We start from the raw sequence: 14,337 nt of genomic DNA, 5'->3' as shown, positions 1-14,337 counted from the left end.
CAACTCAATCTGTCCCTAAAACTACTACGACGCATCTGGTCCTCCGTGGAATACAACAAAGGGTTAAGCGCTCAGGGTCAACGTCTGACTTTTCGATGTATTCATTAACAAGATGCGAATATAATAAAGAAAACAAATTGGCGTTTGCTAGTTATTTGAATAAAATTAGAAATCAATTGAAATCAAATCCTAAATCGTTCTACAAATTTGTGAATTCAAAGCGCCGTTGTAATAGTATACCGATCTTTTTTAGATATAAAGCTAAAGTAGCTGATAACGATTCAGGCTCTGCCGACGTCTTTGCTGACTATTTTTAGCACTTCTTACTCTGATAATTATTATGATTTATGTGGAATATGTCCATACACAATCAACAATTCAGCTATTATAGACGTGTCTGGGATTGGCGAAAACGTAGTATTCGAAAATTTAAGGTCACTGATGATAACTTTTAATCCCAGGTCCAGATGGAATTTCATCGAACATTTTAAAGCATTGCGCTCTCGAACTTTCGTATCCCCTTTGTACACTTTTCAACAGTTCATTAAAACATGGATATCTGCCGGAATTGTGGAAGCAATCTTATATAAGACCGTTATTCGCATTGAGGTGTCTAATTACAGAGGCAATAACAAATATTTGAGAATTTACTTCTTTGGTCAACGATGGTTTTAGGGAACGCTACCAAATGTATACCGATTTTAGTAAAGCATTTGATAAAGTCAACCACAACCTTCTGTTAAGAAAGAAAGGCCTTATTGGTTTCAGTCCATCTGTTCTGGTGTTCCACAGTTTAGTCATCTTGGCCCTGTGCTGTTTTGTTTGTTCATAAACGATTTCCCTTTTACTATAAAACACTCGAATATTTTGATGTATACAGATGATGTAAAGATCTTCAGATCAACGAGAGACTCTGATGAACAGTGTTTTCTTCAGTATGACCTTGATGCTCTTTACGAATGGTGCAAACAGAACTTTATGGAACTTTATATTTCCAAATGCAAACGCATATCATTTTCAAGAATAACCTCTCTTAAAACTAGGTACTTTTTGGGTTCCAATCAACTTGAAGTAGTCTATAGCTTTAAAGACCTTGAATTTTTCTAGACCAACGCTTAAACTTCCCTCAACACATCTCAATGGTTGTCAACAAAGCACGTAGTGCTCTTGACTTCATAAAACGCTGGAGTAAAAAACTTAATGATTTCTCTGTGACGGAAAACTTATATACGTCACTAGTCGGAAGTAATCTCGAGTATGGTTCAGTGGTATGGGATCCGTACTACAATATTCATTCTCATTTGATAGAATCGGTTCAAAAACAATTTCTATTAATTTGTGTCCGTCGAAATGGGTGGGACAGAAGTTCATTACCTTCGTTTGAGTGCCGATTAAATCTTATAAAGCTTCCTACATAAAAAAGTCGTAGAACCATGCTAAACATTACGTTTTTGACTACATTAATTCATGGTCAAATAGATTTCTGCTTTCTTTTAAGTCGAATTTTCTTTAACGTTCCTATCAGACCTACCAGATACTTTGATCTTTTGAAAATTTCTTATTATAAAACCAACTATGCCAATAATGATCCTTTTCGGCACCTATGTTATCAATTTAATCAACTGAAAAGATATAATAGATCTATCTGAGAATCGAGCAAATTTAAAAAAGAAAATTATATTATTTTTAAATTCTTAGTTAATAATACATTTGTAAATATATTGTTATTAGTCTGTAGGAATATTTATTATCTATAGACTAAAATAAAAAAAAACAAGTAAAATCGTGCTAAGTTCGGCCGGGCCGAATCTTATATACCCTCCACCATGGATCGCATTTGTCGAGTTGTTTTCCCGGCATCTCTTTTCAGGCTAAAGAGGATATAAAAAAAGAGTTGCTCTGCTATTAAAACGATATCAAGATATGGTCCGGTTCGGACCACAATTAAATTATATGTTGGAGATCTGTGTAAAATTTCAGCCAATTCGTATAAGAATTGCGCCCATTGGGGCTTACGAAGTAAAATAGAGAGAACGATTTATATGGGATCTGTATCGGGTTATAGACCGATTCAGAACAAAATAAACACGTTTGTTGATGGTCATGAGAGGATCCGTCGTACAAAATATCAGGCACATCGGATAATAATTGCGACCTCTAGGGGTCAAGAAATCAAGATCCCAGATCGGTTTATATGGCAGCTATATCAGGTTATGAACCGATTTGAACCTTATTTGACACAGTTGTTTAAAGTAAAAATAAAATACGTCATGCAAAATTTCAGCCAAATCGGATAGGAATTGCGCCCTCTAGAAGCTCAATAAGTCAAATCCCCAGATCTTTTTATATGACAGCTATATCAGGTTATGGACCGATTTCAACCATACTTGGCACAGTTGTTGGATATCATGACGAAATACTTCGTGCAAAAACTCATTCAAATCGGATAAGAATTGTGCCCTCTAGAGGCTCAAGAAGTCAAGACCCAGCTATATCAGGTTATGAACCGATTTAAACCATACTTGGCACAGTTGTTAGGTATCATAACAAAACACGTCGTGCGAAATTCCATTTCAATCGGATAAGAATTGCGCACTCTAGAGGCTCAAGAAGTCAAGACCCCTGATCGGTTTATATGGCAGCTATATCAGGTTATGGACCGATTTGAACCAAACTTTGCACAGTTTTTGGAAATCATAACAAAACACGTCGTGCAAAATTTCATTCTGATCTGATAAGAATTGCGCACGCTAGAGGCTCAAGAAGTCAAGACCCAAGATCGGTTTATATGGCAGCTATATCAGGTTATGGACCGATTTGAACCATACTTGGCACAGTTGTTGGATATCATAGGAAAACACGTCGTGCAAAATTTCATTCCAATTGGATATGAATTGCGCACTCTAGAGGCTCAAGAAGTCAAGACCCAAGATCGGTTTATATGGCAGCTATATCAAAACATGGACCGATATGGCCCATTTACAATACCAACCGACCTACACTAATAAGAAGTATTTGTGCAAAATTTCAAGCGGCTAGCTTTACTCCTTCGGAAGTTAGCGTGCTTTCGACAGACAGACGGACGGACGGACGGACATGGCTAAATCGACATAAAATGTCGCGACGATCAAGAATATATATACTTTATGGGGTCTCAGACGAATATTTCGAGTAGTTACAAACAGAATAACGAAATTAGTATACCCCCCATCTTATGGTGGAGGGTATAAAAATATCAGTGCAAATTTGCACTGGTAAGATATCGATAACATGCTATAACAGATAATACGAAACGATTGATCGTAATTTGAATTGTATGATACTATAATAAAAGACAGTAACTGTTTTTCGGACTCTTTCTTTAAACATAAGACAGTGGTGCACCAAATTAAAATTTCAAATAGTGTTGATGCTCCATTCACATGTGTTTTATTTCTCTTGGTTTCAATCGTTGTTAAGAAAGCATAGTTTTTGTTTTTTCATTTTAAACACAATATCTTTACTGATTAAACGATAGATAAGAAAGGAAAAATTAATTATGTTTTCATATCACCTTAACCTTATCTTTCGGATACTCAATATTCATTAGAAGAGGGGAATATACAAATTTATGGAGAGAAGTTCATGCGAGAATACTATGGGGAGATCTAGATCGTGAGAAGACGAAGCTATTACTGAAAGGAAGTAAGAAGGAGGAGTACAGCCTTCGATATCATAACCGAACACATAGAACTACGAGCTCTCTTATGTAAATTGGTGCGGCAAGTAATAGCAAATTGTAGGGCATGCGAGGAAGATGATGAGACGTTGAAGCATTTTCTATGTCATTGCCCGGCTTTCGCGGCTAACAGATACGATACCGGCACTTAGGTGGGGACACAATACCAGACATGATCCACCTTAGGGGCGTGGTATGGAAAATAATTAAGGATTTTGTACGTAACACGCAATGCCTAACTTAGATTTTCTTTTTCGAGGTTACTTTTTAATATTTCGAGCGCACAAAAAGCAGATTGCTCGCTTAGGTGTATGTCCATGTGGCACCCTCTTTTCAACATAACCTAACTCACGCATAAAACTTCGTTTCCATTTTGTGCACCACTGTCATAAACCTAAATAACGTCAGAATGTCTCGTCATATTTCTGTATAGAAAAGTGAACAATTATTTCATGTAGCGTTGGAAAACGCAGTATAGGTAAAAATTGCGCTCGATTTATTTGGCATTAAATATTGGGAGCCTATTTGTTGATCAAAATAAAATAAATGTTTTACATCAAAATCTCAACTTTGATAAAAACTTGGTGCAGGGGATGCCCTTTTATATAATATACTTTTCAGTTTTTTAAAAGTCTTCATACATTTTTTGGCAAAACAAAACACTATTTTGTTAGAAAATGCATGGTTTTGTAAATACATCTAACAATTGTAGTAATATATTTTTTAATTGTTAAGAATATGCTGATGATTCTTCAGAAATACAACAAAATTTACCGGAGGTTAATACTAGTACTCAAGTTCAACCCATACCAGCGGGTTCATCATTTTTCTGTTTCTCTCAGACTAACAGGTAAGTTTCCTCAAGAATGACTTTGATTTGAACAATTTGCAGCGAAATTGCTTCTCCATAGGGCATTGATTTAATCATCAATTAACTTTAATAAATGTTCAAAAGAGTATGTGGTTTGTTTCGTAATTGTAATTGTATCTTTACAATTACTCGTAATACTTATTTTTTATCCAAAGTATAATAATTGTGTAACTGTTACATAATTAACAAGTAAAAGCGTGCTAAGTTCGGCCGGGCCGAATCTTATATACCCTCCACCATGGATCGCATTTGTCGAGTTCTTTTCCCGGCATCTCTTCTTAGGCAAAAAAGGATATAAGAAAAGAGTTGCTCTCCTATTAAAACGATACCAAGATATGGTCCGGTTCGGATCACAATTATATTATATGTTGGAGACCTGTGTAAAATTTCAGCCAATTCGTATAAGAATTGCGCCCATTGGGGCTCACGAAGTAAAATAGAGAGAACGATTTGTATGGGATCTGTATCGGGCTATAGACCGATTCAGACCATAATAAACACGTTTGTTGATGATCATGAGAGGATCCGTCGTACAAAATTTCAGGCATATCGGATAATAATTGCGACCTCTAGGGGTCAAGAAGTCGAGATCCCAGATCGGTTTATATGGCAGCTATATCAGGTTATGAACCGATTTGAACCTTATTTAACACAGTTGTTGAAAGTAAAAATAAAATACGTCATGCAAAATTTCAGCCAAATCGGATAGGAATTGCGCCCTCTAGAAGCTCAAGAAGTCAAATCCCCAGATCTGTTTATATGACAGCTATATCAGGTTATCGACCGATTTCAACCATACTTGGCACAGTTGTTGAATGAATAACGAAATACCTCGTGCAAAAATTCATTCAAATCGGATAAGAATTGTGCCCTGTAGAGGCTTAAGAAGTCAAGACCCAAGATCGGTTTATATGGCAGATATATCAGGTTATGGACCGATTTAAACCATGCTTGGCATAGTTGTTGGGTATCATAACAAAACACGTCGTGCGAAATTCCATTCCATTCGGATAAGAATTGCGCCCTCTAGAGGCTCAAGAAGTCAAGACCCAAGATCAATTTATATGGCAGCTATATCAGGTTATGGACCGATTTAAACCATACTTGGCACAGTTGTTGGATATCATAGCAAAACACGTCGTGCGAAATTCCATTCCATTCGGATAAGAATTGCGCCCTCTACAGGCTCAAGAAGTCAAGACCCAAGATCAATTTATATGGCAGCTATATCAGGTTATGAACCGATTTGAACCATACTTGGCACAGTTGTTGGATATTATAACAGAACACGTCGTGCAAAATTTCATTTCAATCGGATAAGAATTGCGCACTCTAGAGGCTCAAGAAGTCAAGACCCAAGATCGGTTTATATGGCAGGTATATCCGGTTATGGACCGATTTGAACCATACTTGGCACAGTTGTTGGATATCATAACAAAACACGTCGTGCGAAATTCCATTCCAATCGGATAAGAATTGCGCCCTCTAGAGGCTCAAGAAGTCAAGATCCAAGATCAATTTATATGGCAGCTATATCAGGTTATGGACCGATTTAAACCATACTTGGCACAAATGTTGGATATCATAACAAAACACGTCGTGCGAAATTCCATTCCATTCGGATAAGAATTGCGCCCTCTAGAGGCTCAAGAAGTCAAGACCCAAGATCGGTTTATATGGCAGCTATATCAAAACATGGACCGATATGGCCAATTTACAATACCAACCGACCTACACTAATAAGAAGTATTTGTGCAAAATTTCAAGCGGCTAGCTTTACTCCTTCGGAAGTTAGCGTGCTTTCGACAGACAGACGGACGGACGGACGGACGGACAGACGGACGGACATGGCTAGATCGACATAAAATGTCACGACGATCAAGAATATATATACTTTATGGGGTCTCAGACGAATATTTCGAGTAGTTACAAACAGAATGACGAAATTAGTATACCCCCCATCTTATGGTGGAGGGTATAAAAATAATGCAAATGTACACGCTTATTCACAGATATAGCTACAACAGAGCAATCGGAGTGAATAAATTATGTTTGTAAAACATCGGTAGTGATGGGGCTAAGGATGGGACTGAAACTTACCTGTATAAGCTTAGATCACCAGACTTTATAAATACCTATAGAATGTTTTTACAATATTATACATACATATGTATATACTTTCTCTTCATATCTTTATACGCTAGCTCTTCCTAGTTAAATGCAGTCCATTTTATTAACAGTTTTGATAATATTGATAACACATTATTATTGAAGTTGTTAGTTTTTTATTGTTATATTCTTCGGAAGAATGACAATGTTAGCTATGTGAATATCAAGGTTATTCATCGAAAATTTCACCGGATTTTGACGAAAGGATGTTTACATATATACCCGAGGTGGTGGGTATCCAAAGTTCGGCCCGGCCGAACTTAACGCCTTTTTACTTGTTTTAAGAAATTTAGTTGATCTCGCTGGTATTTTATTACTCTTCTAATATGTACATGACTGGCATTCCCTTTTGTTTTTAAATTTTAAGAAAAAAGATTATGGAAAATATAGATTCAGTGGTGATTATAAACATCCACCGAGACACACATTTACATTTGTATTTTATTTTTCCTCCTAACATCCCTTTCATAATTAAGCAGCAGTCATTTTCAATTAACAACAGACTTTTCAGCAGTCAGCCTGCTGCTCTGAAATTGCAGAACTAGTGCTAAAATAGCAGCAAAATTAACTACTAATATTCAGCAGACAGAGTTTGTTATTTTCAGCAAACTTTTTTCAATGAGTGTATATTTTTCATTTTATTTAATTTTTTCATTTAACGAAAAAAGTGTACGAGAAAACTAAGCTTGTTAGCAGGATGTTTATCCCCTCGATATAATTAACCGGGTAGTTATCACAAAATCTATTTTTTCTCACGAGACACCAGCCCTTAAACTAATTCGCCGAAATTTTTAACAACATAATTGAATAGCCCACATCTTATATATAAAAATCAATTTGTGTTTGTTTGTTTGTGTGTTCCTTATAGACTCAGAAACGGCTGAACCGATTATCTTGAAATTTTCACAGATGGTGCATAATGATCCCGTGGTGAAAATGGGGTACTACATTTTTTGATATCTGGTGAGGGAGCGGACCCTCCCCCTTACCCTAATTTTCAGAAACGCCAGATTTCGGAGATGGGTGGTGCGATTCAATCGAAATTTTGTGTGCTCTCTAACCTACAAACAAAAATTTGGTATCCAAATTTCGGATGGGGTACCTAGGGGGGGCGACCCACCCCAAAACCTACCAAATATACATATACACCAATCACGACAATATGGGATTCAAATGAAAGATATTTAAGATTAGAAAACGTATCTGATATCCAATTGTCGGACCAAGTGTTTGGGGGACCACTCCAACCCCCAAAACACCCCTAAATCGGACATAATTACCGACCATGGCAATATGGGACTCAAATGAGAGTTATTTGCGAGTAGAATACGAATCTGATATCCAAATGTGGAACCAAGTTTCTTGGGTTCCACCCCTTCCCCAAAACACCCCCCAAACAAAACTTATTTACTGACCATGGCAATATGGGGCTTAGATAAAATGTATTTGAGTGTAGCATACGAATCTGATATCCAAATGTGGGCCAAGTGTTTAGGGGGCCGCCCCTCTCAAAAACACCCTCAAAAAGAGGACAAATTTACGACCATAGCAATATGGGACTCAAATGAAAGGTCTTTGGGAGTAAAGCAGGAATCTGATATCAATATTTGAAAAAAAGTGTCTATGGGGACACACCACTCCCATTACACCATACATATAGGACGTATTTGCTGACCAATCCAATATGGGACTGTAATAAGAGGTATTTTAAAGTAGAACACGACTCCGATATATAATTTCAGAGCCAAGTCACTGAACGGCCGCCCCATCCCCCAAAACACTCCCCAAACCCGACATGTTTGCAGACTATGGGAATATGTGGCTCAAGGTGAAAGGTATTTGGGAGTAAACCTCGAATCTGATATCAAAATTCGGGACCAACTGCCCGAAGGAGACGTTCCACCCCCATAACAACCCCCAAATGGGACGGATTTGCTCTCCATGACTATTTGGGTATTAAACGGAGTGGATTTCGGTATTGATATTTTTTAGGGCCCATTGCCCAAACCGGACATATTTGCTGACTTTTGCAATAAGGGGTTAAATAAAAGGGCTTTGAGACAAGAAAACTTATTTGATATCCAATTTTGAGGCTAATGCCAATGTGGGGTTTAAATATATGATATTTGAGAGAACAATGCTGATATATTTTCAGGGCTAAGTGTTTGGGGGACTACCCCACTCCCCAAAAACACCCCTAAATCGAGCATATTTACCGACCACGTCAGTGTGGGGCTCAAATAAAGGTATATGAGAATAGAAAACGAATCTGATAACATAATGTGGGACCATGTATTTGGGGCACAGCCCCTTTCCAAAACACCCCCCGAAGAGAACAAATTTTGGGCCCAAGTGTTTGAAGACGCCTTATCAGAGATGGTCCGTAAGACGATTTTTTAGGTTTCCGACTGTCAAAAAGTTGTAAAAGTCGAAAACGTCGTATACTTGTATAAAACGTAAAAAAGTCGCAAACGTCATAAACCTTAATAACTCAGTGTAAAAGTTTGATTTTTAACAAATATTATTGTCACTTATTTGTTGTATATAGAAGAGTTATTATGTAAAAAAATTTCGCAATAAAAGTAATATTAAGTTTTTTTTTTTAATTTTTGCATTTACATTTTTCACACAATAAATTGGAAATATACGCAAATTTCAAGTCAATTTATAAAGTAACGTTTAAGGATTTTTTTGTGAAGCAAAAAATCAATAAATTATTAGTTTTCATCAATTATATTTAGAAATTGCAATTATTTTGTATCCTTTTGCAAAATTATTTGCTTCTCCCGTTTTAATTTGCTTTTTGAAAGCTGTTGTAAACGACATATGTTAAAAATGCATGACATCTGAGGAAGTGTCAAGTGAAACGGTACATGGAGTGTTAATACTTATGCCAAAATTTTTAGTTAATCAGATCAAAAATTCGACATATTTTCGTTCGAATTTTTTTTTTCTGTCAGAAACCTAGTTTTTTGGCTAGGTTTACGACGTTTTCGACGTATGTAATATACGTCGGAAATGTATGTCATATACGTCACTGTTTCTGACAGGCCATCTCTGCGCCTTATCCCATAAACTTCCCTTAAACCAATGGCAATATGGGGTTTAAATAAATGTTTTTTGAGCATGATGCCGATATTTTTTCAGGGCCAAGTGTCTAGGGGACAACCTCACCCCCGAAAAACCCCCAAATCGGACATCATGACAATATCCGGCTGAAATAGAGACTTTTGAGAATAGAGTATATCAAACACCCAAACGTTAATGACTCTTAAGCCTTCGAGCGAATTCATAGACCAATAAAGATCATATAGGATTCAGATGAAGGCATTTATATTCTTATACTGTTAGTCAAGCGATGGTATTTCACTAAAGGCTTTTTAATTGTCGAAAATACATATTCAATGCATAATTTTGTTCAATATAAAATAAAAGAAAGCGCAGCGGAGCGGGACCGTTCAGCTAGTAGTTTTATAAAGGAGAGTGGTCGACTAGTTTAGAATGTTCGTTTTGCGCGTATATTGGCATGAAACAGAACTCTGTCCAGCTCTAGACTACCAATTTAATTACTTAGAAATATGATCACTAGATTGCTGACAGTACTCTTTTCTTCAGCCGGTTTCACCACATATTTTATATTTATAACTAAGGTGACTTTCTCTAAATAAAAACCTATCTACATACATATCTCCCCTCCAAAATACCAAAAATTACTACAACAACAAGCCTCAACCAGTTTACTTGGACAAGTGATTTGGACTGATTTCGATTAAGAATTTCTCAAAATCATACTCGAACAACATTAGTATTAATTGGTATCAATTTTGCTAACTGAATGACGAAGTTCTTGTACGCACTAGAGATGGTTGATTTGTAAAGATGAGAAAAAAAAAAAATAAAAACTGATAACAAATACGTAATCTACATAAAATTCTCCGAAAAAACCATAAATTTAAAATCAACCCTTAATCCGCGCCTCGACTTGGAAAAAGCTATTATTCCTACCATTTATTTTTTAGGCAAAGCGGGGCTTATATTTTCAAGTCGAATGAACAGGGTGGCTAATTCAAAGATTTTTTGAAAGCCTAGATTCTCTACTAAAAATCGCTAGAAGATTGAAAAACGATAAGGTTTCTAGTTTCAAAGTTATAAAGGATTTACAACTACAAATATAATGCTGAAATAAATTTGGCCAGAAAAACCTGGGGTTGAAACCATAGTGCATTGGTTGGAAAATATATTTGCCCGACTTTGACTAATATTGCTAAAATTATCTGTGTTTTCATTGACCTTCACGAAATTTGACACATAATATTCACTTACGAATCGTACATTTACTTGCTTCATCCCAGCCTACGCAAAATGTACCAACTACCTATTTTAAAGCATCCTTTCGAATTACTTTAACAAGGCTATGTCCGAGGAAGTATATACTTTCCGGTGACTCATTTGTAGGCATAGATAAAACTCAGAAATTTCTTCGTTCAAATATATTATTTTGTCACTCTGCTTATCATTTTTTTAAGCTACATGTAATGCTAAGGGTAATGCTACATGTATATCTGAATGGCAATGCTGCAGATAATGATATACCCTAAGTTTTAGCTGGGATATATCAGAATTGGTCAGCCAACGCTACATACTTGGACTTGGGTCCCATTTTGCGCCTATCACTCTTCTCTAAAGTGCCCAGCATCTATGAGACTTTCTGTATATGGTATTTTGAATTCAGCTTTAACTTGTTCTTCTCCTTCTGTAGCATTTGGGTTCGGATAAAGTAAATATTTGGGTTCGGATAAAGTAAAGTATGTTAAGTAAAGTATGTTACATACATATTTAAATTATTCCGGTCCGCAATATTTAAATTGTTCCGGTGCTGTGAAATCAGCCTAAAATGAACGGATGTGTTATCAATGCTTTTAGCATTTAATTGGAATAACTTATGGTTGGATACCAATATGTAATAATTTTAAGCAAACTTAATACAACTATGATAATTTCTAATAATATCTATTTATTTTTTATAAAATTTCAACGTTTAGATTTCGAGTTTTCTGTCATTGGTTATGCAACCATAGCAACTTTGGTAATTTCATTCTTTGCTGCATTATGTTTTCTTCTGCGATGTTGGCTGCGGAAAATCCCCTCAAAGCGGATGCAAGTAGGAATATTGTAAGTATATAAAAACACTTTTTAAATTACCATATATAGTGCTAAAATAAAATCGGCGAAATTTTGATTTGTAATAAATTCAGATTTTTATTATACTTATATAGCCATGGTGCACATTGCTGCCCCGTTTTAAAGATTCCCATTTATGTATAATTTGCAGTTTTTGCCATTTGTGCATAGGAGCACTCTGGTGAACTCTAGATGGACTTTTTAAAACATCATTTAATCGTACAACTTATTGTGTTGCCCAAAAAGTAATTGCGGATTTTTTAAAAGAAAGTAAATGCATTTTAATAAAACTTAGAATGAACTTTAATCAAATATATAATTGCCATTTTGTTCGATAACCTTTTGCCATCTTCCTGGCAAATTTAGTATTCCACGCTCATAGAACTTCTGGCCTTTATCTGCAAAAAACTGAACCAAGTGCGATTTTATAGCCTCATCATTGCCGAAAGTTTTACCATTTAAGGAGTTCTGCAAAGATCGAAATAAATGGTAGTCTGATGGTGCAAGGTCAGGGCTATATGGTGGATGCATCAAAAGTTCCCAGCCAAGCTCACTCAGTTTTTGGCGAGTGACCAAAGATGTGTGCGGTCTAGCGTTGTCCTGGTGGAACAAGACACCTTTACGAATTAATCGTTTGGTTCCTTAGAAGCAGCTCAAAATATACCACACCCTTCCAATCCCACCAAACAGACAGCATAACCTTCTTTTGGTGGATATCAGCCTTTGAAGTGGTTTTAGCTGGTTCACCATGCTTGGACCATGATCGTTTTCGGCTAACGTTGTTGTAAATAATCCATTTTTCATCTCCACTTATGATTCGTTTTAAAAACGGATCGAATTCATTGCGTTTAAGGTGCATATCACAAGCGTTGATTCGGTTTGTTAAATGAATTTCTTTCAATACATGTGGTGCCCAAATATCAAGCTTTTTCACCAGTCCAAGACTTTTTATGTGACAATGAACGGTTGATTTTGGTATATTTAACTTCTCTCTTATCTCACGCTCAATTACATGACGATCCAATTCGATCAATGCTTTGATTTGGTCATCATCAACTTCATTTGGCCGACCTGACAAATCCGCAATTACTTTTTGGGCAACCCAATAGTTTGGCATATTATACTTAAGTATTTCCTTTGTTTTAGCCACATCTTAATATAACCAAATTTTCTCCCACACGTGTTTCGAATATTTTTTCTATTCTATTAATTCAAGGGGCTGATCTTTTCCTCATATATTTTCGGCCGTATTCACAAAACTTAATGAAGCTTTAAAATAGGTTTATTTGACAGTTCTTTAAAGGAAATCTGGCAAATAAGCCCATTTCAAATCTACATTAGTTTTGTTGTTACCGGGGTACAACTTTAACCGCTCCGTTCACTGTGGGCGAAGAAGATAAACATCTTAGTAATATTGGTTTGCCCAAAAAGTAATTGCGGATTTTTTAAAAGAAAGTAAATGCATTTTTAATAAAACTTAGAATGAACTTTAATCAAATATACTTTTTTTACACTTTTTTTCTAAAGCAAGCTAAAAGTAACAGCTGATAACTGACAGAAGAAAGAATGCAATTACAGAGTCACAAGCTGTGAAAAAATTTGTCAACGCCGACTATATGAAAAATCCGCAATTACTTTTTGGGCAACCCAATAGTTTGTGCTTTTATACTCATTACTATGGGACGAGGGGTACATTTATTTCCATTTTTCGTTCCGTTTGCAACACATCAAAATATCCATGTCCGATCATACAAAGTATACATGTTTATTACATATCCCATGAAATTCTACGGAAAATAAGCGATGTCCGTGATTCTGTCCGACTGTTGTTATCTCGCTATAGACTTCAACAATTATATAAATAGTGTTAGCTGAAGCTTTGTACAGTTTCCATATGTGCAAAAATCACATACAGTGCTTGAATTGCTGACTTTAAATAAAATCAAATTTCAAATTAGCTCACATTATTTTTCGATAAGAGCGTGCTTTTTTCTGACAAATATTGAAAGAAATCACCTGATTTCGTTATCGGTCTGATGAATGCAACCCCAAATTAAGTTGTTAAACACTAAGAAGTTTATAAACAAATAAGAAATTTAAATGAAGTGCATAACAACAAACGCATTCAGAACAAGTGAAAACGTGCTAAGTTCGGCCGGCCGAATCTTGGGAACCCACCACCATGAATTATGCTTAAAATGTATTCAAAATCGGTTTCTATGGGATCTTTATCGGGTTATAGGCCGATTTGGACCGTACACCCAGAGAAATCATTTGTTGAAATTCAATTATAGGTATAAATTGATGATAATGGTAAATAAGTTTTAATTGTCAGCACCAACGATCAGTAATTTTATTAGTTCAGTAATTGACTTGATTACGATACTATTAAAAGCAT

At 35.9% G+C, this 14,337-nt stretch overlaps 1 protein-coding gene across 6 annotated transcripts in view; it reads left to right on the top strand.

Annotated features, from left to right (window-relative positions):
• Window positions 1-14,337, top strand: part of LOC106091696 (muscle calcium channel subunit alpha-1) — a 479,054-nt gene that overhangs the window by 202,946 nt on the left and 261,771 nt on the right. For 5 of the 6 annotated variants that reach the window (XM_059370821.1, XM_059370825.1, XM_059370826.1 and 2 more), the window contains one exon: window positions 11,801-11,930. In XM_059370821.1, coding sequence (XP_059226804.1) covers window positions 11,801-11,930 — 130 coding nt within the window. Of the gene's footprint in view, window positions 1-4,453; window positions 4,569-11,800; window positions 11,931-14,337 lie in introns of all 6 variants that reach the window. The other variant, XM_059370822.1, reaches the window with a different exon arrangement.

This window comes from Stomoxys calcitrans, chromosome 1 (assembly GCF_963082655.1).
Source record: "Stomoxys calcitrans chromosome 1, idStoCalc2.1, whole genome shotgun sequence".
NCBI classification, from domain to species: Eukaryota; Metazoa; Arthropoda; class Insecta; order Diptera; family Muscidae; genus Stomoxys; species Stomoxys calcitrans.
This window is presented reverse-complemented; position numbering and strand designations above follow the sequence as displayed.